This window comes from Eleginops maclovinus, chromosome 1 (genome assembly GCF_036324505.1).
Source record: "Eleginops maclovinus isolate JMC-PN-2008 ecotype Puerto Natales chromosome 1, JC_Emac_rtc_rv5, whole genome shotgun sequence".
Lineage (NCBI taxonomy): Eukaryota > Metazoa > Chordata > Actinopteri > Perciformes > Eleginopidae > Eleginops > Eleginops maclovinus.
In genome coordinates, this window is record NC_086349.1 from 21,953,055 (window position 1) to 21,977,548 (window position 24,494).

General features: G+C 39.0%; 2 protein-coding genes across 5 annotated transcripts; both read right to left on the bottom strand.

The window, feature by feature from the left end:
• Positions 1–1,401: 1,401 nt before the first annotated feature.
• LOC134867493 (galactose-specific lectin nattectin-like) lies at positions 1,402–2,457 on the bottom strand. The gene is made up of 4 exons (XM_063888113.1): positions 2,217–2,457; positions 1,934–2,068; positions 1,683–1,794; positions 1,402–1,598 (listed from the first exon to the last, which is right to left on the bottom strand). Exons 1-4 carry the CDS (start codon positions 2,253–2,255, stop codon positions 1,531–1,533), a joined length of 354 nt encoding a protein of 117 aa, XP_063744183.1. The 5' UTR covers positions 2,256–2,457; the 3' UTR covers positions 1,402–1,530.
• Positions 2,458–4,998: 2,541 nt separating this feature from the next.
• Positions 4,999–23,143, bottom strand: acss2 (acyl-CoA synthetase short chain family member 2). 4 transcript variants are annotated; one of them, XM_063882937.1, is made up of 19 exons: positions 22,397–23,143; positions 20,081–20,276; positions 15,706–15,797; positions 15,072–15,175; positions 14,645–14,717; positions 13,623–13,698; positions 13,309–13,420; positions 12,630–12,674; positions 11,204–11,341; positions 10,830–11,000; positions 10,424–10,557; positions 10,188–10,320; positions 9,957–10,013; positions 9,518–9,598; positions 9,321–9,429; positions 9,165–9,233; positions 8,893–9,069; positions 8,421–8,495; positions 4,999–7,728 (listed from the first exon to the last, which is right to left on the bottom strand). In XM_063882937.1, the coding sequence occupies exons 1-19, from the start codon at positions 22,521–22,523 to the stop codon at positions 7,601–7,603; spliced, it is 2,097 nt and encodes a 698-aa protein (XP_063739007.1). In that variant the 5' UTR covers positions 22,524–23,143; the 3' UTR covers positions 4,999–7,600. The 4 variants fall into 4 exon arrangements, with proteins under 4 accessions (XP_063739007.1, XP_063738995.1, XP_063738999.1 ...); XM_063882925.1 differs by having other exon boundaries at positions 12,630–12,677; XM_063882929.1 differs by having other exon boundaries at positions 4,999–7,723; positions 8,416–8,495; positions 12,630–12,677.
• Positions 23,144–24,494: the final 1,351 nt, after the last annotated feature.

Sequence of the window (24,494 nt, forward strand, 5' to 3'; positions counted from 1 at the left end):
TCCTTAGTGAAAAGATATAAGTTTGCTTTCTTCTTGCGTCTCGGGGAGTGGCGTATATGCGACAATTAAGTAACGTTTTGAGCACGAGGACAACTCACGTGTAATACCCCGCAGTGACACAAATTTAAACAACAATGGAGGGAGGAGAGAGATGCGCAATTTCTAGCTGGAAATACAGTCACTATTTGAAGTTTGTGTCACCTAAAGATGACAATATTAAGGTTCGTTGTTCTCTCTGTGCGGGCGACAAAGTGCTATCTAGCTTCAAAAACACTACGTCAAATTTGTCAAAAAAGTAATTTGTAATCTAACTTAGTTACTTTTGAAATCAAGTAATCAGTAAAGTAACTAAGCTACTTTTTAAATGAGTAATCAGTAATCAGATTACTTCAAGGTAACTGTGGCAACACTGTTAGCGACAGGCTGCTGCACCCGCGGTGTCGCACCGAGAGATACCGCAGGTCCTTCCTTCCTGGCCCCTGCTAGACCCCCCTTCATATAACATCACTGACTATAACACCCCCTGTTGTGTTAATAACTGTGCAATACATATTTGGCTGCTATACTTTTATTTTTGTGTATTTTGCAATTGTGTGATTCTTGCATATGTATTTTTTTGTATCTTGGTGTAACATTAAGCTGTCTGTGGCTCTTTCTGCTGTAACAATGCAAATTTCCACTCTGTGGGACTATTAAAGGTATTCTGATTCTGATTCTAATAAACAGGAAGAATGACCACAGCAAGTAAAACCTGATTCAATGTGCCTTTGGGCATATACTTTTGGTATATATAATCTGGGTGGCATACATTTCACAGGAGAAGAAACACCCTCAAAGAAAATGTTGTAATCAGTCCTCTCCTCTATACTGGTAGAGAGACTGATCTCTCAAGTTAAAATATTTTAAGATAAAATAATAATCTTTGTGTTAATGTACCTCCACTTCAACTCACCAAGTAAAAACCTCCCAATATTTTGGAATTTTCTTACTTGAATTGACAAACTCACACTGCCAAAGCCTCATATCAGCTTTGGATTAATTTTTAACTCATTCTTTACACAGAACGAGGACAGTGGAACTAGTTCCCATCACTAACTTGAAACTGCAGCAAGAAAACAAGCACGTACTGTATTTACCAGTATAAACAGGAAGAATGAACACAGCTAGTAAAGCATATTCAATGGTCCTTTGGGCACCTAAGTAATGTATTAAATTCAAACCCATCAATCAGTAAACTAAAGCCAAGGCCTACAGATAGAGATAAATCAACACAGTAACAACAACTGTCTTTGAGAGCAGTATTCTTTCAATTAAAAAAACGATATGAAAATGTATAAATGACAGATTTTTTTCTAATTTTTTACAAGAAAATATTGAGATTTTATAAAGGAATGAGACAGATTGTTGAACAGGATGTATCTGTTTATTTTATCAGCAACATTTTAAATCAAAAATGTTGATATGTCTTCTCACAGTGATATCATCGAGGCCTGATACCCTGGTAGACTTGAAATCGCATGGCGGGGATCCTCACAGGCGCATGCGACAAACAAAAGGCATCTCTGAAGAGCACTTTGTGTCGTTGGGGAAATCTTTTTCTAAAAAATGTACAAACAAACAATTACACCTGCTATCGATTCATCTGACAATTATTCTCAGTTAATAACATAACATGTGCATACCTTTGAGGTTCAGTTCCATGCAATGTTCTTCTTTTCCAGCGTTGTTAGGCTCGCCAACGGGCCAGCCTTGGAAATCAAACTTGCTACCATCACTCCACATCCACACACCCTCCTAAAACAAAAAGGTTTAAGAGTCAATTCAGTCCAATCAGAAATAAAAATATATTTCACATGTAGTCTCACCTGTTAGAATCTCATCAAACAGACTATTCAGTAAAGAACGGAATATATGATATTATTAAATCACTCACTTTTGACGAGTCATTGCCTCCAACCCAAGTTGCTCCATCTTTGTTAGTCGATGTGTTTATGATCCTTCTGATGAATTCGTACACCGCTTTGTCTGGGATCGATGCCAGATTCCCACCGATGGCAACGCAGGCAACCTAACATGAAGAAAAAAGGAAGTGAAAGAAAGGTATAGGTTGATGCTTACACATAGAAGTGAGAGTTTGGCTACTTCTTTTGTATGGTTTTAAGCATAAGTTATGATTACACTCAGGCAGGTTTAGATCATATTGTTCCTCTGTGTACCTCTGCATCAGCCCAGACCATTGGGGTATGCCGGTACATGTAACAGTGACCGTCAAACTGGGTCCATCCAGCAGGGCAGATCTTGCATGTGTCGCAGCACGGGTCATCTTAAACGTTGTTGTAGATGATTAGAAGGAGAGTAAAGCAGATATTTATTAATCTGACAGGAGAAGAAATTAAAGGCTGTAATCAGTCCTCTCCTCCATACTGGTAGAGAGACTGATGTAGTCTCTGAAGTTCATATTTTAAGTTAAAAAAAGACCTCTTGTTAATGTACCTCCACTGCAACTCACCAAGTAAAAACTTCCCAACATTGTTGAATGTCCTTACTTGAATTGACAAACTCATATCAGCCTTGGATTCATTTTTAACTCATTCTTTACACAGAAGAAGGACAGTGGAACTTGTTCCCATCACTAACATACAAGTGCAGTAAGAAAACAAACTCTTATTTATCAGTATAAACAGGAAGACTGATCACAGCAAGTAAAGCCTGATTCAATGTTCCTTTGGGCACCTAAGTAACATATTCAATCCAAACCCATCAATCCGTAAACTAAAGCCAATGGCCTAGAGATAAATCAACACAGTCAAAAAAACATTCCTGGAGAGGAGTATTCTTTAAAAAAAACTGTATGAAAAGGACTTGAGCAGCAGGTAGAAAGTTCCAGTTACTGAATTATGACCGTCAGACTTCCTCTGACTCTGAGAAGTACCAACCTTCAGGGTGTGCCTGTGAATATAAACAAAACACAATTAGTACAGAAAGCTGATTGAACTTTATTGTGTATTTTATTGTGTGATATTCCCTATATGTGACGGTGTAAAATAAATGTTTTAGTGTGCGTCAAACTTACGTTTGCTCCACTCCACAGTCCAGTGGTCAAACAGAGGCCCACAATGAAAAGAAGACTCGATGCCATCTGTGTAAAGAAACAGTATATTAATGAGGTAAGGCAGTATTTATACGTATATCCAATGGCTAAATGAGAATTAAAATGCAAAATAAATATGACAATTTCAAATATTCCAATATCAATCAACAGCTGATGCTACGATGAAAGGCAGGAATGAGAGTCTTACCTTGTTAGGATGATCAGTTGAGTTGTACTTGCAGCAGTTGTAGGTAACAGGGTGACTTTGAGAAGGAAATCCAGAGTTTATATACCTTCTCTGGGTGTATTGACACAGTCTCCGGGGGCATGTCCTCTTTGATCACAGGATAATGTTTAAATATTGTAATTATTAATGAGTAATATTGGCTCAGACTTCAGGGCAACCACCACGCCTTTTAAACAAAGTAAGAGACGATGGATCTCAGAAAATATATTTAAGAAGCTGAAACAGTATGTATTAGGAATTTGTGATTTCCAAAAGATAAGCGTACCAATTTTAGTGCAATCTACTTCAAGTTTTAAACAGGAATTCTCTCAAATGTTGTGCAACCTGGTTTTCAGTTTTTAATTCTTGTAATAAACCGGTAATGTTTCCCTCAAAACAATCCATTCTGTCGATACATTTCAACACAACATGATAGTGTTGTAGTTCCCTCACTACTCCAGGCTACTGAGAAGATCTTGAATGCATCATAATGCAACTATGGCACCTGGCTACAATTACCGGCTGCTAACAGCTAACATTAAGTTGATCTTAACTGAGATCTTCACAATGTAGCATAAACCTGAAAACAGTTTCTATTGTGAGTCGATTTTCCCTTCCGTTACATTTTCAACCCAGAGGATGAAAGACAATCAATTTTGCCCCTTCAAAGTTAATCTCCATCCAACACCTTTTCCTTTGTTGTTGGGATCCTCTTTTATGCACAGCAAGTACAACTCAGAACAATAACTCCATAGCCACACACCCTCAAAAATGTATATCTTTCAAACTAATGCATGCCCAGGCCATTTCTTATCATAAATATACTGAAATAATTTGGTTTACTCTCTGTAGACTTGGCTTTGTGTACAGTCAGATTATCATGTTGAATGAGCCAAACAGTAAGTGTTGGCACTAAGCTTGCTGCAGCATCAACTCAGTACGTGGACCTGGTTGCCCATTCTTTTATGTTCCTTAAGTATAAAACTTAAATGATTGTGAGCACTGCTGCGGGCCTATTTATTCAAGATGATAATAGCCTCCAAATGTTCAACCAGGATGTTGAAAGTGGAACACTCATCTAAATTAAACACCCCAGGGAGGTTTGTTCAAGAGGTATTTTTCCCAGCCGTTTTACATGTTGCCGCAGTAACATACCAGACTGTATGTGTGAAAACCATATGGATAAAATGTAATACACCTAAACCAATACGGTGCATCTAATAATCCTTATTTTAAGACACATTTGAAGAAAATCTAGAGTGTATACATCTTCTCTCGGTGACTCAGACATCAGAAATTATGTCTACTTTTGATCACAGGGTAATGTTTAATCATGGAGTTCATCACGAGTCATATTGGCTCAGACTTGAGGAACATCCAGAACGTCCATCCCTCAAATACATGAATCCACTACTTGTTTAATTTATCATTTGAAGCATATCCTACACACATTCAAATTCCTGCACATTTATATACTAAACCATATGTATATACTAAAAGCTCATAGAGGAATAATATAAGTGTAGCCCAATCTTCATCTGCAACTGTGCCGAAATACCAGGGTTTAACCGAATAAATAGAGGAGAATAAATAAAGCACATCATTTGAATGTTGATTTCAAATGTCAACGTTAGGAACTCGGCTTCAATATTTATGTAAAAGACCAGTCAGTGACAGAGGATTAGAAGCAGTAGTCATGTCCATTTACTGTAATTGCATACACTTTGATACAGAGAGATGGATCAACTCATAAATGAGGATGAACAGAGAGAAAAACTAAAAAATACAAACAGCAAAATTCTCGTCCCTTCACCTGAAGTTATAATACAAATAAAAATAACAAAAGCTTCTAAATCAAATAAGCAGCTGCACTTTTTCTTGAATTTTAAATACAATTATTAGCTCTACACACCCAGCTCAACTGTTACTTAGGTTGGCACATTGATACACAAACAGTGACAAATTCAAACAGGTAATGAAGAGCTGGTGAAATCTGTATCGGGTCCTGCTTTTGGTTCATCTCCTACAAATGAAAACAAGCTCTTCAAATTCCATTTTCCAATGAGCTCAGTATCTAGATTATTATTAGATTTTGGATCAGTTTTATGGTGTGGATGGTTCGTCTTCAGTCCCTCAAAAAGATCAATAAAGTTAAAGATGTTGACTTTTGTCTCCTCCTATCGATCTAAATAAATATTGAAGGATGGAGGAGGTCAGCTGATTTCTATTGTTAAAAAACCCATAAAAAGATCCAAAACAGTTTGAGAGCCACTATCAAAGCAATGAAAGAAAACTAACATGTTGTTTGTTTTAGTCCTTTTATGGAATATGTTGACTGAAAGTAAAAAAAGAGAACAGCAGGAGTCTTTTTTTGGGATACAGAGCTTAAACACTCTGTTCAGTCGTCAACAGTGAAATGAATAAACACATCCATGAATAAAGACACCACTGATGTTTTATTCTTAACTGAGTATTAGCTATGATTTACCGTGTCATATTTCCTTTTAAGGGTACCATATCATGATGCAGGCTTGATCCACAGATTGTGAACGATCACATAATCTGTCGATTCTAAAATGGTTGTTGATTATATTACCAAATTAAAAATCATACTCTTACATCATTTCCAGCCGTTTGGGATTGACTTTGGTACCTCGTTTGAAGCCTTATTTAATAAAACACGGAGTTTAGACACATGACAATTTGTTAACGTAACACTTAATTAGAAAAAAAAATCTATGAGTTATTGGGAAATTCAAGACACTTTTTTCCCTTTTGAACATTAGACCTGCAGATTTTTTGAGAGGAGCTGAGCATTGGGTGTCCTGAGCTACGTGACCCTGAACACTTTCCCAATTTCCACCAGACTGAAAAGAAATAGCCCAAGCACTTCTCTTCAACTTCAACAAATAGAAGAAGTAAAAGAAAATACAGCGTGCAGACACACAAACAGACAAACCCAACATATCCTATGTCCAAAACCAAAGAAATATGATACAAAAAAACATGTTTTCAGAAAATTACAATAGAAATTAAAACTACCGGTAGTTGAAATATTGAGCGTAATCATTCAATTGACTTAACAGTACTATGGCAGCGAGCGAGGGGAGGAGATCACTTGTTGTACTAACTACAGGGCAGGTAGCACTTCACATGAGCCTTATTTCAGTGTGAAAACACGTTAAAGACATAGTTTTAAAGTAGGGTTGTTTGAGGTACTTATCAATATTGAGTGTATAACTTAAACTATGGGCTGCTCAACACCAATTTAAGGGTAAAGCAACACGTCTGTCAGAGTGCTGTGCCCGGGATTTTGAGCCATTGTCTGGGCTTTCTTTCAACTCCATTGCCAAAAACAGTCATTTCACCTCACAGAACAAGAAGGTTGATGATCTAATGCTGCCTTGATCCGTTGTTTGAGTTATTGTGAGACTTTGGTGACTCTGAACCAACCATTAGAAACACCTTAGTCACTAAAACCACAAACAAACTAACTCCAGTAATGTTTTAGCAAAATGACTTCAGTTTCCTGTCTGAGTTGTACAAATATTCTAAATATTGCTTCTTCTTTTTTTAAGTTGGCTCAATGTTTATATTATATTTATATGTTTGGCTGCCATTCCTTCCACAGCAGGACATGGCTTTACTTGCTATTTCTTTCATCAAACTGGGGGCTTAACATCCGCTATCTACAGTAGGTAATACAACTGATTTTTGGTAAGTATTTTATACAACCCCAACGTTAAAAAGACCAATACCTTTAAGTAGCACATATTGTTATGTTATATCGGCGTATACACTGGGATAAAACCTAAGCAAGTGATTCCCTGCTCTACCTCTTCCACACGTTGGACTGAAGGACGGTCTTTTACCAAACAACCTCTGGCTTCTCGCCATCACCACTGCCTTGTTAGTTTTCTTTAAAAAGCAGCAAATCACTCAACTTCTAGAAAACATTTAAACATACAGACTGGTGTCATTTTTACACTTCGTTTGCTGCTTTTAAAATGATTACTTCTTCTACAGAAAACTGAAACCTCCACCTGTAACAGATGTTGGGTCTTTACAGGCTGCTGATTAACAATAAAAGGATAGTGGGGATAAATACAGGCTCTGCTGCACACCGCTCATACTTATCAGGAGCTAAAGGTTGTTTGTTGGACAAGACCAAGTTCATGTAGGTTCTCCTTTTCCTCCTCTTCTTCTTCTTCTCCCCTGGTTGGGTTTGAGGCCGCTAGCATGCGGCTGCTATCTGAGCCTCACTGTGAGGATCCTGGAGGTCGTCACACGTTAGGGCAGCATCTGTTCTGGAAGAGCTGCTCCACCACCGAGGAGTCGGCCAGCGTGGAGATGTCGCCCAGGTCTCGTTCGTCACAAGCGATTTTGCGAAGCACCCGTCGCATGATCTTGCCTGCAGAGAGGCAGACGTGATGATGATGATGTATTTGTTTATGTCAAGCTAACCAAAAGCTTTATACTCTCTTGTTTGGTAACGGTGGCTTTGTTCATTTTAAACTATTTCAATGGTGACAAAAATGTCATCACAGCACAAAATCATCTTTATATTATATCAGGCTCTCAATCTGGAGCTCCAAATTTAGTTATGGACTGATTTCATTTTATCACGCTTGCCATACAGAGCAAATGCATGCCAGTTTCCTTTGGTTTTATTGTACATAAAAAATCCCACTGATGCAACTGTTGTCTTTTCACAAAAACAACTGCGGCTTAATGTAACCAAACTGGCATTCAAAAGGTTTAAATCCCCAAAATGAATGAATATTTAGAGACAAAGAACAATAAATAATGTTAAATAAAGATATTTTCTATACTGTGATTTTTTCAAACCAAGTACTAGTCACATATGATGAGTTTGGGGGAGATTTTGGAGCCAATATCTCAAATATCAAAACTACTGAAAAGTAAAACCCCTTAGCATTGAGGAATACAGCAAGCAGGAAGTGAAAGAACAGATCCTTTAAAAGCTAAATGAAACAAGGGTTTAGGGTACTAGTGTTTTTATCAGTCATGTCTTGCTCTGAATTTCCTTCTCTGTTTTCTGACAATTACTCAACCGGCTTTCTGTAACTTTGCTAACTTTACCTGATCGGGTCTTTGGGAGGCCTGGAGCATTCTGGATGAAATCTGGTGTAGCGATGGCACCGATCTTCTCCCGCACTGCGAACACCAAGGACAAAAATCACATCACATTCAGACTATCACTGAGTAGAGAAGTCAAAATGATCAGGCAGAACTACAATACATGTGTCAGACATTGGTTTGGAAACCTTTATGGAGGTACTTCGCCAAAAAAATAAATCGATAGTGCCCTCTGCTGTTCATAAAAAGGTACAACGCTTAGTTTTTCTTTACTGACCTCTATTTCACTGCTTTTCAATGAATGGTTATATTCCTAACCTCTACCATTTCAACAAGCTGATAATAATTCAAAATAATCTCCTATAATCACTTTCCACTTATTCTTACTTTTTCTATTTTAAATGTTGAGTTTTGAAGATCTTTCTGCCCGGCGACACTTCAATTAACACATTTTGACCGGGCTGTGTTCACCGACCTTGTCTTTTGAGGTCTGCCTCCAGCGTGCGGTTGTACGTCAGTCCATCGTTCAGAGTTACGAAGCAGTAAAGGCTTTCTCCTTTCACAGGATGAGGTCTGCCCACCACAGCAGCCTCGGCGACGGCCTCGTGCTCCACCAGAGCCGACTCCACCTCCGCTGTACTCAGTAAGTGACCTGAGGGAAAGAGAGGAACCAAAGGGAGGCCTTCAATGAATCTTGGCTTTGGGATATTCACGATTTATCACCGAGGGCTCAGCGGTCGGTCTTACCGGAGACATTCAGCATGTCATCTATCCTCCCCGTTATCCAATAGTACCCATCCTTGTCTCTACGGCAACCTGTAAGGTAGGAAACGGATGCATTTTTAAAAAAGACATAAAGAAAATAAATATCAAAATATATTAAAAGTAGGTCTTATCTCTCACCGTCTCCTGTGACGTAGTATCCCGGAAACTTCTTGAAGTAGACGGTTTCAAACCTCTGCTTGTTCCCGTACACCGTCCTCATCACACCGGGCCACGGCTGTTTGAACACCTAGGCAGAGGAAGCAGAATCCGATCAAAACACATGGCCGGTGAATAAGTTAAATCCAACATCATTAACACGTGATGATGATACTCACCAGGTACCCTTCGCTCGGGCCCTCCAGTTCCTCTCCAGACTCATTCAAGATGGCCGGAACCACTCCGAAGAACGGGAATGTCTGGAGGACAGAAGTGATGGCAAATTAAAGTTTGTTTCTATTGGATTTCTTCAATAGAAATTGTGTTTTGATTACCTCCACCAAGAAGTTTATAGTTTTGGCTTAGTTTGTCTGTCAGCAGGATTAAGGATAAGCTACTGATGTTCATTAAATGTGGTGTAATAATAATAATACACACTTTTCATTCTCTTCAATGTTTTTTCTATTACTGCTTTTGTGTCTTTTTTTTAAATCAATTTTCTAAAAGCATGAATGCAAAATCTGAATGTTCACAATGTATTTAATTCAATCATTTAAAGTTTGTTCTAATCCACTTGAAAGTTTTCAAGCACAACTTGGTTATATTTCCTTTACTCACAGCAGATCCAGGTTTCATGGGAGTGGCTGAAGGTAGTGGAGTCAACACATGTCCGCCCTGAAAGGCCAGAAAACATCCAGTTAGAAAAGGGTTTTATCCCACAGGGTGTGAATAAACTGTGCTTCCAGCAGAGGGCAGTCACAGTCTGCAACTACTGCTACTACTGAATAAATATATTAACAGAATGCCATCCTGGAGGCCAGTTAGTGGATATTTAATATTATAACTTACGGTTTCTGTCTGCCAGAAAGTGTCTACGATAGGACACCTCTTATCTCCCACCACGTTGTAGTACCACTGCCAGGCCTCGGGGTTGATCGGCTCTCCCACTGTCCCCAAAACTTTCAGAGATTCCCGCTTATACCTGCAGAGAGAGTTATTGACCATAGAAACCATTAAAAAAAGGCTCCCTTGCATGCACCAATAACATGTTCAATGTTGGATTATGACGGTCAGACGCGACTCACTTGTGCACCGGCTCTTTGCCATACTTCATCAGCAGCCTGATGGCGGTGGGAGCTGTGTAGAACTTGGAAACCTGATATTTGTCCACAATCTCCCACATACGGCTCACATCTGGGTGGGTAGGCAGGCCCTCGAACTGAAACACACAATCGGACATTTCTAAAAAGACAGTGATGTAAGCTCCATGTCTGGCTTAAATCCCCCAAAATTTAAAATGTAATAAAAATGAAAGTGTTTTCCACCATCTTGTATTGTCATCTATACATAATCCTACAAATAAAAGTCATAGGAAGGATGTTTTTAAATGAAGCTTTCTTTAGTTGCCTATAACAGTCAGCCACCACCTGCAGTCAGACAATAGGGTTTGTAAAAACAGGAAGTGGAGTAATGGCAGCGCCCCTCACTCACCAGGACGCTGGTGGCTCCATTGGCCAGCGGGCCGTAGGTGATGTAGGAGTGTCCGGTGATCCAGCCGATGTCTGCCGTGCACCAGTACACGTCGTCGGGCTGGTGGTCGAACACCAGTTTGAAGGTGGTGGCGGTGTAGAGCATGTAGCCGCTGATGGTGTGGAGGACTCCCTGCAGACGAGGAGCGTTGGGAAGGATTTGACGTGGCGGGTAATTTAAAAAGCAAAAAGACCAACATCTTTTTTTCCCAGTGGGATGAAATTACATTCATTATTTTCTGACAGTTTGCTTCAGTTTTTACATTTTAATTTAAACTGTGTATTTGTATGGCAGTGTGTGTGTGTGTGCAGTGTGAGTGTGTGTGTCAGCTCTACCTTTGGTTTGCCGGTTGAGCCGCTGGTGTAGAGGATGAAGAGAGGATCTTCAGAGTTGCACCACTCTGGTTCACACTCGTCTGAAGCTCCATGTACCAGAGTGTGCCAACACAAGTCCACCTTGGGGTTCCACGGGACCTGGAACACACACACACACACATTTATATTTGCTAAAATATTAAACAAGAGAAAGAAAGTTAGTTTGACAAACTAGTTAAGAGAGGAGTGCAAAAAGTGAAATCTGTAGATCTCAGTCAGAGAACCAAGCAATAAGTCGCCAAACACACATTGCTAGCTTATATTTCTGTAGATGTTTACTGCACAATGTAATGGCTGTATGATAATGTCATTAGAATCTCCCTTTCAAAATAAAAGCCTTACACATTTACACTGCATCACCCAAAACCAGAGTGTTTTGGGTTAATCTCATTTGCCTTCATCCTGCCACAAACAACCAAGCCAGCTCATCTTAATGAGTAAATCGATCCTGATCTGTCCAGTCGAACCCAGAAATCACACTGTACTACAAAAGCACAACATGTGGTTTTTTGGTTAAAGAGAAACTTTTTCAATTACAACCAACATGTTTTCTCCATGTTGAGAATTTTCTAAAACTACAATGATTTTAATTGAGCAAACACCAAAGAAAACAATTGATAAGTTAGGCTCTTTTAGTTGAAGGAATGGTATAAAGAGGGTCTGTAATGCCATGCATAACCCCTCTTTTTTTATACAAGTACGCCTTAAGTAAAAGAGTAAGAAAAGATTAGTAAGAAAATCACAACACTCTTCGGAGACAGCAGGTAAGTTGTGCTGTAGGTAGAAAATGTCAAACTGCAACACAAAGGCGGTGAGTTCACAACAGATTCAAAAAGAGAAACCCAGTGTTATTACAAATTCAACTCTTACATTTTATTCCAATTCATTTAGACGGCCCAGAAGCATCTGCTTATTATTTCTTTTTAGGTGCAATTTTCAGTCTGAATTCAGATTTTCATGCAGATTTTCATGTATAATTTTACTGGAAATTCCTTTTTGTTATCTACATAAAACAACTATTGTTTTGTCTTAACTTAACCAATTAAATTTGTGCTTAAATCGGGGAGTGGAATACTAATATAAATAATAATAAGTATTGATGTTCACAAATGTACTCTGAACCGTCACCAATCATAGGAATAACCAACTGCTGTTGCTGGGTAAAAACAATAACCATTTTATCAGATTAAAAGAGAAGTATAGATTTAACGTGACAACAATTTATGAAAAATGCCCCCACAATTAACACGAGTAGGATTTTGTTCCCTTACTTAGTTTATTGTTTTTACTCTACAGCAGCAAAATGTGGGTGAAATATTCTTCTAAAAAGCCAAAACAAGAAAGGGTGTTATGGGGGTTTAGTGGAGGGAGGAGGGACTGAAAATACCTGCGGAACAGGACGAGATTTCTTTACCCTCCCTGTCTGTTTCTCCTGCTGGGCGGAGGAAAGGAAAGGAGGAGGAGGAGGAGGAGGAAGGAGAAGTTAATGAGGGAGAGCGGTTATTAAAAAACGAAATCAAATTTAAAAACCACAAAATTAAAAGAAAACCAGAGTCCCCAAAAGTTGATATTGAGAGAAGATTAGGGAGCTTTTCAAGATTCATTTAGTAAAATAAACAAAAGTTAAACATTAAAAAAAAGACCCAACCCACAAAATCTGTTATGGAGAACTCAGTAATAATCTTTATAGTTTCTTACTTTGTTAATATAATAGATGTAAAGGATTACAATTAAAAAGACGGGATGTGGGGTTTATTGACGATAAGAAAATGACAGAATATCACCCCCCTTTTTTTAGTACTCGGACATTGTATTGGTGTTGTTTTATTTTAGTAAAACTGAACCTTCTGTAAGTGGTCTGACAAAAAAGGGAGTAGCAAAGCAATGATATTTTCTGAGAGAAATTAAAAATGGAAATATAAACACAGAAAAGGACGCACCATGATGGGACTGCATGATATGATAAGACGGTATGACCGAAGAAGATAGAACTAAGGCTGCAGGAACCCTTTAGCCCGGTCTGGAACGGCCCGGTTTGGGTTTTTAGCTTCTACTTTATGGTTTACCTGTAGATCAGGACAGGAGCGTTTGGCGGGGGGAGACTGAGAGCCCACGGGAGTCTCTTCTGCTTCTTTAGACAAGTGCTTCAACACTATACACCTCTGTATAGGGAAACCCCTGCACACACACACACACACACACACACGCACACACACACACACACACACACACACACACACACACACACACACAGCTTTCATTACAACAACCTCATAAACAGTGAGCATAACCAACATGTGTGTGAGTGTGTGTGTGTGTGTGTGTGTGTGTGTGTGTGTGTGTGTGTGTGTGTGTGTGTGTGTGTGTGCTGACATCTTACTTGTCTCTGCACTTCTGCAGTGCTTCGTCAGCTAAGAGCTTCAGGTTGATCAGCTTATCTCCTCGGTAGAAACCATCTGAGCAAATGAGTTGAGCAAAGAGAGAGTGACAGGTGATGAAGAGAGGGAGGAGGAAGAGAAAAGAAAGACAGAAAATCTGCATTCAGACGGGGCTTGAAATATGAGCAGGGGTTATAAACACAAGCTAATCGAGAAGGAAGAAGTATTCTCATAGATTGCCATGCTTCACAGAATGGCCCTTTCAAAATAATGTGTATTGTTTTCAATTACTTATAGTGGAGCCTAAAGATACATAAATGAAGACATAAATCCTCTTTATTTAAAATAGAATATTACAACGTAATGGATTTGTGAATCATATTTTGAATAAATGATCTGAATCTCTGAATTAACTTGAGTTTTTTAATAAAAATGTAATATTTGCCCCTGAATTGTAATGAAGTATAAAGAGGAGAAAATCTGTGGAGAATTCCTCACGTTAATTACAAGTACCTTCAACAATGTTTCTGAAGTAAATGCACCTTTTCCCACTAAAGTACGCATGTAAAGTACCCAACCACGCTCTAAATGCGTTCTAAACAAGCTAATAAAACTCTGAGTACACATGCAGGTCAGAATGAAGGGCTCCGATCCGCTTACCCGACTTCTATGAATGAGAAATGTGTGAGTGTGTGAACTCAACCACGGGCCATTAACTGCAGATTTACAGGATTATCTAGCCAGACTAATCCGGCTAATAAAACTTTGATTACTGGACTCAGAGCAGCAGCCTTAACTTATTCAGGCTCTGGTTTCAGCCTCACTAAGGGGCGTTCAGGGACCTGAAACATTTTAACGCTTATTTCATTTCTCAGATGTTATCCCTCCTGTCATTGGGCTACGACCCCAATGATCCAGGAATAATTTGATCAGGATACGTTTGTCTTTTCATTCATCCCTGTGTCCCAAAAGGCCTTTCAAATATTCTGCCATGATTTGTTTTAGTGGTTTTTTTTAACCCCACCTGCTGTGATGAGCAGCAAACACTCTGAGTCCAGGATCCTCTCACACAGAGACTCTGCTGAGAATCCTGCAAACTGGAAACAGAAACACACGCACACACACACACACACAACATATTACAATAACATACTTTATCCGCTAAGGAAAAATAGGTTTTTATGCACTATTTGTCGGTCAGCAAAATTACAGAGTCTTTTAAAACCTTGTGAAAATGTGAAGTGTGTTGAAGTCATTTAAATTAGTGTGAAGTGGTTCCAAATCATGGGGCGGATACAAGCATTATTTTTTTTTTGATCAGCTATCAATGTGTTGTTGAAACGCTCGGATTCAACACATATTCTTTGTAGCATCCATGTGGTTTCTGCGAGTGAATGCAGCATCAGCTCTTGGGGATGTCTTCCCTCTTGTCAGGTGTGTTTCTGACTCACCACTATGGAGTGAACAGCTCCGATGCGGACGCAGGCCAACATGGCCACCACCAGCTCCACCACCATGGGCATGTAGATGGAGACACGGTCGCCCTTCTTCACTCCTAAAGACACCAAGACACAGTACGCTCAGGTAAGGGGCAACAACTGTGGAGTAACCTTCCATTTATATCAGACAGGTTTCTTAAGTGTAACTTCCCTTAAAAGTGGCTTTTATTAGAGGTTGTGTTTTCTTCTCTATTGATTTATTCCAGATATTTATTCACTTTACTTTGTTTATCTAATTGTGCTGTAATGTGCTTTGTAAACTTAATAAAAAGCGATATAGATAGAGTTGTATTTAGCATTTTTATTTAATAAAAAAGGAGTAATCCCTGATGTGTTCCTAACGTCTTTCTTCTTATCCATTTCTTAAAATCGTGCTGTCTTTATAGCGTCTATGTTTGTGAAGCACTTTGTTAACACGTTTCTTCGAAAAGTACAAAACGTATAAAGATTATTATGATTATAAATGTTGAATGTGTTGCAGAAGAATTTCTAGAACACATTTACTAGAGGACCAGCCTAATCTTCACAACCCTGTTTACACACAGTTTATAAATCAGGTAGATTTAACAGGTTGTGTTAAACGTACCCTGAGACTTCAGGACGTTGGCGAACTGGCAGACCCTCTGCAGCAGCTCTCTGTACGTCACCGTCAGCTCATCCCCCGGCTCGTTGCCTTCCCTGAAAACACAAAGAGAAACGCGTGTCAAAAACATCGGATTTTAACAAAAACTAAATCTGTGAATCAACTGTTACAGCTCTACATGAAGGGTGTAATAATAATAATAATAATAATAATAATAATTTCGGACACTGGTTTCTACTGCGAACATAATCACATCTGTAAATAATCACACAACTATAATGAATCTATATTTAAGTCCAACAACTTTTGCTTATTCATTTCTTACAAGGGTTTCGATACATCCCAGTTACTGTTGTTATTAAGTTGCTTAAACATTTCTTATATTGAATCTTTATTTCTGTGTGTTATATCATCATACTGTCCATTTTAAAGCAGGGCGGATATCTCATCTTGCTTGACAGAGATGTACATTAGTCTTTCTCCGTGTGTATATGATGCATATTACGTTTAACCAAATAACTGAAGTTCCAGCAGAGAAGGTGTACACATTTCAAAGCATGTAAATCCAATCCACCAGGTCTTGTATAAAACAACAGTTGCAAATCTAAAAACCTGAACTCTTCTCAAAGCCATATTTTGATGAGCAGAACTTCAGCCCTGTTGAGAAAGATTTAAACTTTCCCCTTTTTCACAACAGAGTAACATCCTGGGCGTTGAAGGAAAAGGCCTCCTTGCAAAAGTAACATTAAATTCGCCTACACACACACACACACACACACACACACACACACACAAACTCTCAAGTTGTTGGAGTAAGGCTTTTAGATTAATAGCGTTGTCTGGAGAACAGGGAGAGATGAATGAGATGTGACAGTGCTGCCTCTCCAGATTATTAAATTACAGCCGTGTTCATGAAGCTGGTCTCTCAGAGTCGAGTCTACAGGCTGAGAGACGAGACAGACAAACAGTTTGTGAAGGAGAGGAGAGCTGTGACCCAACTCTGTGCTGCCATTACATTTATATAATGATATTAATGTATCATTCAGTGACATCACGACAATCAAATTCATCTCTACTCTCGTACTGTTAACCTTTCAAAATCTTGGACATATCATTGAGGCAAAACCAATTAGCAATACAGAAAGAACGTTTTCAAATTGTACCAAATGAGTATCATAGGGACGGGTTGCGACTTTGGACTATTGTTGTGATTACTTTATTGAACGATTAGAGCTGAAATAATTAACGAAACACTGATTTAAGCTGGTTAGGAAATGATTAGGCTTCAGGAAAACAGGATGTGTTTTTTTACATTTAAGATCAAACACTTAGTCAATTTATTGGCCAATCAAATGAAATAATAGTAAAAAAATACGTCTGGAAATAATTACCAACATAATTTGCGAGGTGAGTTTGACAGACTTATTTTGTCTAGTTTTAATGCCCTTGTGAACAGCATGAACTTTTTTTAAGCCAGTTTTGGCAGTTTGCGTCAAGAAATTAATGTACTTACCATTTTGCTTTAACAGGAAATGATGCAATAACATTTGCTTACTGCATCAATCAAACTGCAATGTGTCAACTAAATGTTCTCCCAAGTTTGTCTGTTTTAAAAGCTCTTCCAGGTGCCATTTTCTATTCCCCTCTACAGTGCACATTTATAAAACCCATCATTCTTTTACTAATTTAGCCACTTTTTCCCTATGAATACTTTTCATATGAAATAGAAACATGCCTTGGAACCGGGACACAGGTCAAGGAGTAAAATGAAAGACCACCTGAGGGAAAACCCTGCCATCAACAAGTAAGGGACGAGGAGTAAAGTAAATAAAATAAAGGCCGAGCAATAGTAGAGAGAGAGAGTCACGTAACTGTTGTATTTTAATGAGCACTGAAACGCAGGATAAAATCACTTTCAGATGTGTCGCGGTACATCCAATTTGCATGTGTGTTTCCTGCACATTCTCTCTTTTATTGTTGCCTAACCGGTTGAGGCTGATAAGACCAGCATTACAGGAACACACACACACACGCAGACAAACCCCGCCCTCCATGGCTTCCAGCGTATGAAACAGTTGCAAAGTGCCTCAGTGAGTGACAGCTCACGCTACAGCTCCAGCAGTAAACTGATCCAGAAACACACTGCTGCCTCAGTGGAGTTTCTCAATAGTGCACACACTGTTTCTGTATGTTTTTCCCAGTATAGTGTGTGAGTGTGTGTGGGTGTGGTGTGGGTGGGTGTGGGTGAGTTGATGGTGGGCGGGGAGCTGGCATAGCTGAAAGGTTTCTATGACCCGCTTGGCACCGACAGCGGATGGGAGATGCGTTCACAGAATGACTGACACGGTTTTAGAGCTCTGACCTTGATAATCATTTACAATACGATATCTGAGCTGTGTGCACAATCAGGACAACATAAAGACAACGTTTATATAGTTTAGATACTGTGTAAGAGATTTGTAATAGAATACTGATATGTTGGTTGTTTTTTTACATGTAAAACACAATGCAGATAAGTATCCTTGTATAATCCCCTAACAGGAAGGAGTAAAAACATGTCGTCTGTGCTCTTTGGAGAGAAAACTCTGTCCTGTTTCTTAATTAACTCACATCTTTGTTTGTTTTTCCTGTATTGCAGCTCCTTGTAACCTATAGGCTGAAATGCAAACTGTTATAATGTGGCAGACTGGTCAGTTATGCTAGAACACTAAAAACAGCTAAAAATATTTACACATTTTACATTGTTGGCAAGACAAAACAAACCAACTACCTTCTAAAAACACTTCATAAATAAATGAGTTCTGCAGTTCACGCATCCAGGAGCACATGTGTTGCATGCTGGTAAACACTTCACTGAAGGTCATCAGACAAGTTTCTTTGCCTGGCTATGCTACTGCAAATGTTAAGAGTGATAATAGCACGTACACACTCCTATAAATAAACAACAGTAAAACACATCTTCAACACTGTGGGTTTAAATGTCAGGGACTGAAGAGGACAAACTGGTTATTCAGGATGAGGACTTAAAAGATTTTTAAAAAGACCAGCGTATCGAATGATAAAACACACTTTTTCTTAATGGAACAGGTGACTTCTCGAGGTCTCAGTGAAAACCGTATCAGCGTTTAGTTAAAGTGGCTTTGTTCATAATTTGAATCATAGAAATGAAACAAATTAAAGCATCACCTATAGTTTTTTATTGAAAGCCATGTAGGTTGAATACTGAACGTCATTTGTTACAACATTCTTAACCTTTTTTGACTGAAAGTCAAATAGTATTAAAGTTTAATATATAGCAATGCATCACATTCAAAAAGATGATCATATGTTTCTAGCTTTTTCCTGAGAATCAAGTAACTAAGATTTGTGACCATGCATTTTTTAGCTGATACAAATAGTTTATTAGCTAAATGTTGCTTATCTATTCATTGTTGTAGTTTTTAAAGAAAAGGCCAATATGAATGCAGGTTTAAGCTACATACATTTGCAGGTATTCATGTGAAATATGATAATGATTCACTGTGGGCTGGATAGAATAAAGACTTTAAACTGTGCTCTTAGACATATCATATTATTTAAATCACACATTAAATAATATGCAGGAAAATCTTCATAAACTAGCTGACTGATTTAATCATTACAGGTCTAAATGTACTGGCTTTAGCTTTTGGTTCAAACCTTTTAAAGATGTCCCTTGGGTGTTAAGGAAGCTGTGCTGAACATTTTACACTTCTATCTGACATCTTACAGAGCAGATGATCTAATATTAAAAATAATGATCAGTTGAAACACTGCTTCCAGAGATTTTCCTGCACATTAAAGCCAGCGAGGGCTCACGTGTTGTGGTATCTCGGCTACATTTAATCACGTTCCCACTTTCCCCATCCTCTCCCTGGACGGCACCACTTTAAAAAAGCCTTGTGTGGCATGACTGCATTCCTCCCCGTGGCCTCACCATTCACATGAGGACACATCAGAGCCCGGAGGCAGGAGGCACAAAGAGGGAGAAGAGAGAGTGAAAAGACAGAGAAGTGATGCTGCAGACCGACAAGAGAGGCCTTTCAGGACAAACAGGAACAAGTGCAGTGTTTCAGTAAAAGAGGGTCAGCCAAGAGGAAGAGATGGAGAGGTTCAAGGAAAGAAAAGGAGCAGGTGTGTAAAATGAGAATATAATAGGATGGCGATAATGCCAATGTGAGGACGGAGCAGTTCTTTCAAACACATTTTTGTTTTAGCATCAAAAAGTTATTTTAATACTGAAAATAAAAAATGTAGCTCCAATGAATTCTTGATTATCATAATAAGAGTTCTTAAATCAGCCCTAAACAGCATATTCAATGTCCTGCTGACCAATTCAAGAGCACACACACTCACTCACCAGTAGAAGGCCACTTTATCTCCGAGCTTCTTCTCGTGGACGTTGCGGTCGAGCACATTGTAGCAGATGTTGGTTGAAGCTCCTTCCATGAACTTGATGAATATTTCTCCTTTAGTCACATCGAAGTTGTATTCGAAGAACGGACCCGAGTGTTTGGTCTTCCAGAAGAAATCTTTGGCAATGTCGCCCCAAAACTCTGCAGGACGGGAGGAGAGACAGACACAAAATAATAAATATACGTCTTCATCTCAGATATTTGTAAAGTAAACACAGCTTAATTAATGCAATGATTCAGATTCAACAGGAAAGACAGTTATGTTGCAAATCACAGATAGTATGTTGCAAGATGCATTGGGTTGAAACAGCTGCATGCAACTCAGATTGTGACAACCAAAGAATAACTTGAAAATGTCCAAAAATAAAAACAGATGTCCACTAAAAATCACCAGAACAAAGTGGAACTAATTGATTCTGTGTCCGATCAGCACTCCCTTTAAAAACTACTACTAACAATAATGTTTCTCGGGTTATAAGTGAAGCATTTTGTCTATGAAGTGCAAGAAAGTTGTGGAAAGTCAGTTTCCTAACGTGCTGAAATGTCTTGTTTTGAAATGTAAAAGATTAGTGTATTGGGTGCTTCGTTTGAAAAAAATAAACATCGTGTAGGCTTTGAACCCCGGCCACTGCGGGACGGACTGAGCCTTGCTAAATGGGTGCTTGTGTAACCAGTTGAGCCACTAAGGTGCTTCAAAGGTCATCATTTCAAAACAGAAAGGCGGCAAACCTTCCCTTCGTAGAAAATGCAACCAGATTAAAGCTTTTGAAAGACTCAGTGTTTCACTGAATCAGCAGCAGAGCTCATGAAGCGCTAAAGAAAAGATGTATTCCAGATAACAAAAACAAAACTCGCTAACATATTTGTTTGCAACTCAAGGTGGTTAATAATCCTCTCACTGTATCTTGTCCCACTTGTTAAAGTTCCTTTTGTGAAATGTTCACTGGTCTAGCAAACTCTGTGTATCATTAACGTACATAACCCTAAGGCATAGTAACCCAGCCTCAATATTTCATCATGGCACAACTATGGAGAATGTAATAACTGTTGTTATAAACTCCTGAACCCGAAGCCAGAGATAAGGCCTGAAGTCAGCTGAAGTCACCTGCAGGAAAAAAGTATTTGATTGTCTCTGAAATACTTCACACAGCGGCTCCACTTCAAGGAAATGAAATTGGCTAGTGTGTGATTAACAATAGCTGCACTGATATGGAATCCGGCCTGGGTTGTTCAGTAGAGACATGTCCCGCCCAAAGGACACCCTACTTCCTTATTACCAGAAAACCCTGAAGTGATCCAGCAGCAGGTAGTCTGCAGGGAACAATGTATCAACTCTCTTTTTTAAGACACCATAGCAGCATATTTAAATCCTTTTATGACAAGCCATACTGATGGGTTTGCAAGGTTTAAACTTACAGATGTTTTAATTATTGTGTTGATTACATTCCTGAATAACTGTTTTGCCCATAACATGTGGCAACATAGACAAAGGTGTGCAGAAGAGTGATATCTTCATTTAAAATTTAGCGCTGAGGGCTTGGCACACACCCAACAATATGAATATTCCAAAATGTGTCTGTAAATAACGGTCCGAGTAAAGTCTGAATAACTCGAATGCCTTTGCCTCTGCTGAAACAACATGTGTGGAGGGTTTCTGCTCTGTATACTTTAGGGGTTAGTGAAGCTCTGAAATAAATAGGCCTATTATATTTGCACCGCCGCTTTCAAAAACACACTATGTTAGTCCTCATTTCCATATAATCTGTATTATATTACTGATTATAATTATTGTATATCAAAGTATTACAATGAAGTCATTCCTATCCTACAATACATCGTGTTGTATTATTGTAGCTGATTATTTTAGAATGTTTAGTCTAAATCCAGAAAGTTAATAGTTACTAAATGAATTTATTTTTTAAAGTAAAGAAGATAGAAGTATTTTGTTCACAGAATAATGTCACCAACATAATTATTTAAAAATGTTATTCCAATGTCTGGGTAGGAATGACAATTTATAGCTCTTTGAAAGGTTTAACTTGCATTCATTTTGTTATTATACAATCATCAAATCAGCGGTTCTTAAAATATAGTTAAATTATTATTATATCTAAGTTCTTACCATGGCCCCAATAAAAGCAGCAGAATTCATAATACAATCCAGAAAAGTAAAAATATCTCCAGATTGAGTTGCAGTGAACAGATATGAATATATAGTTTTCTACCACTTTAAGCACTTAATCATGACAGCGTTGCCTTACCGTCGGGATTCTCTATGGACTTTAAGTAGAGCTCCTTATATTTCTCAAAGCTGGGGATGTGAGCATCCTTCTTCAGCTCCTCAGACCCGTGGAACACGTCTTCCTTCGGCACTTTTTCGGGAATCATCTCTGAAACGCTTGTGTTATACTTTTTCCACGTTGGATATAGCAAGCTTGCAGGCTAACTTCGTTTGACTATTAATTGATGTATCGACTGCACGCACAGATGCTGTCACAGATAATCAATAACAACAATGCAGGACGGGAGAAGAGGAGCTGCAGGAGCGAGCAGCACACGAAGCAATGAAGCTGCAGCAAAGTTCATTCAGACTTCCTTGTTTTGCAGGATGTTTCCTTGTTCATTTTCTTAATACTTTACGTGCATACGCCGCGTTTGGACCCAACACGTGCCGCTGCAGTTGTAAAACAAAGTCCAGATTGGTTGTGGTGCAGCTCCGGTGGCGTTCTCTTGTGAAGTCCCGCAAACACGGACACGGCTGAGAGGGTGTCCAGATAAGCTAATATGCTAAGCTAGCTCACACCAGTAGAAGGAGAACACGCGCTGAGACGAGGCCCTTGTGTTTTAGCTGTTCAGACGTTACGTGTTTTTAATTATCAAATCAAAAGCTTCACACAGTCTGCAGAAGCGTTTCTAATAATGCCCTGGAGCCTGGAGGTGAACTGTTTTCGTCCCAGCGGTGACTCTTATCCTTCTTCTTCGTCTCCTCTCCTTCTTCTTCTTTTCTTTTGACAACGATGAACTCTGTTTGGCTCAGACCACCAGCCAATCAGGGCTCACGGTGCATTCGCGTACTCCACAAAAGCTCCGCATTCACACTTTTAACAATGGTAAATGTGACCTCTTGTTGCGTTCAGGTCATCACGGTTGTCGTAATTGCTTAGTGGTGAATACATTGTTTGTGTTTGTCAAACTTCCTTTCACACATAAAGGTTGACAAGCGTATATTTAATCTTTAGAAAGGGTTAGATAATAATCGAACATTTAACTTAGTAAGGCTTTGGATGCAATACTCAAACTTGTAACATAACCAGGGCCGGCCCTGGTCATAGGCGAACTAGGCGCCCGCGCAGGGCGCCATATTGGTGGGGGGCGCTGCCGAATTGGTGGGGGGGCGCCGCCGAATTGGTGGGGGGCGCTATCTAGTGGCGCCCTTAAGCATACATCTTTCTCTTAACCAGGCGGGCCCTGGGCATAGGCAGTATAGGCGAATACTAAGGGAACTACGCTCACATTGCATACAGAGCCCGCCCGCCCCCGCCCAAGGTGGAGTGCTACTTACACTTTAGTAAATATCCGAGTATGCCACTTCTTTAACTTCTGCATACAATTTATCTTTGTATCCGCAAACAGTTGTCATACACATTTTGTATAACTATCGATCGATCCTTAAATGTGTTTAGGGGCGTGAAGGATGGTCGTTTTGACAGTTGGCTTTACACAGTAGTGTTTGGAAGTGAAGTTTGGTCTGACAAACAGCAGGTGGAGATATTGTTCCACTTTGGAAGGAAAACTGAGGCATCGTTGACCTAATAAATCCAGGAATCTCAATTCCAGTTTCTCTTGTACATTTTAATATGGTTTGCATGCATAACAAAAAGTATTTTTTAAGTATGAGATGGAGGTGGTGAAGTTTATTGGAAATATTTCAGTGAAGAAGTAGAAAGTGGCATGGGACGAATACAAATAATCACTTTAAATACAAGCAACTCAACATTTGTAGTATTTTGATAAACATACTTATTTACTTTCCACCGGGGACTGTCATTATTCATTGTCATTATTCAATTGTTTTTTGTTGTTTTACTTCGTTGCATGTCTTTTTCACACTCTTGAAGTCCCTCCGGCCATCTCTGATGTCAAAGCTCTGGAACGCTGAAGGTCAAAGGTCAACCTCAGGCCCGGACTGAAGGATCATGCATGATTCACAAAGACTGCTTTGTTTTCTGTGTTCAACTTTCATCTGTTATTTTCATCAAGTTTCTCTGATTTACTTCATGTTATTTATGTGCAATGGGCACAGACTATTCAAAAAGTGCAGCAGAAATGAACACATTTTATTTGAAACATTTCGGGTGA

Excerpts from the sequence above, each read along its gene's own strand:
- acss2 (XM_063882925.1), bottom strand. The coding sequence starts at position 22,523 with ATGATTCCCGAAAAAGTGCCGAAGGAAGACGTGTTCCACGGGTCTGAG. Across the intron at positions 9,234-9,320 it reads ATACTACGTCACAGGAGACG|GTTGCCGTAGAGACAAGGAT; the intron begins GTGAGAGATAAG and ends CCTACCTTACAG. Across the intron at positions 8,496-8,892 it reads GGCAGACCTCAAAAGACAAG|TGCGGGAGAAGATCGGTGCC; the intron begins GTCGGTGAACAC and ends TGGTGTTCGCAG.
- LOC134867493 (XM_063888113.1), bottom strand. The coding sequence starts at position 2,255 with ATGTACCGGCATACCCCAATGGTCTGGGCTGATGCAGAG. Across the intron at positions 2,069-2,216 it reads TGGTCTGGGCTGATGCAGAG|GTTGCCTGCGTTGCCATCGG; the intron begins GTACACAGAGGA and ends TCTTCATGTTAG. Across the intron at positions 1,795-1,933 it reads GAGGCAATGACTCGTCAAAA|GAGGGTGTGTGGATGTGGAG; the intron begins GTGAGTGATTTA and ends TTTTTGTTTTAG.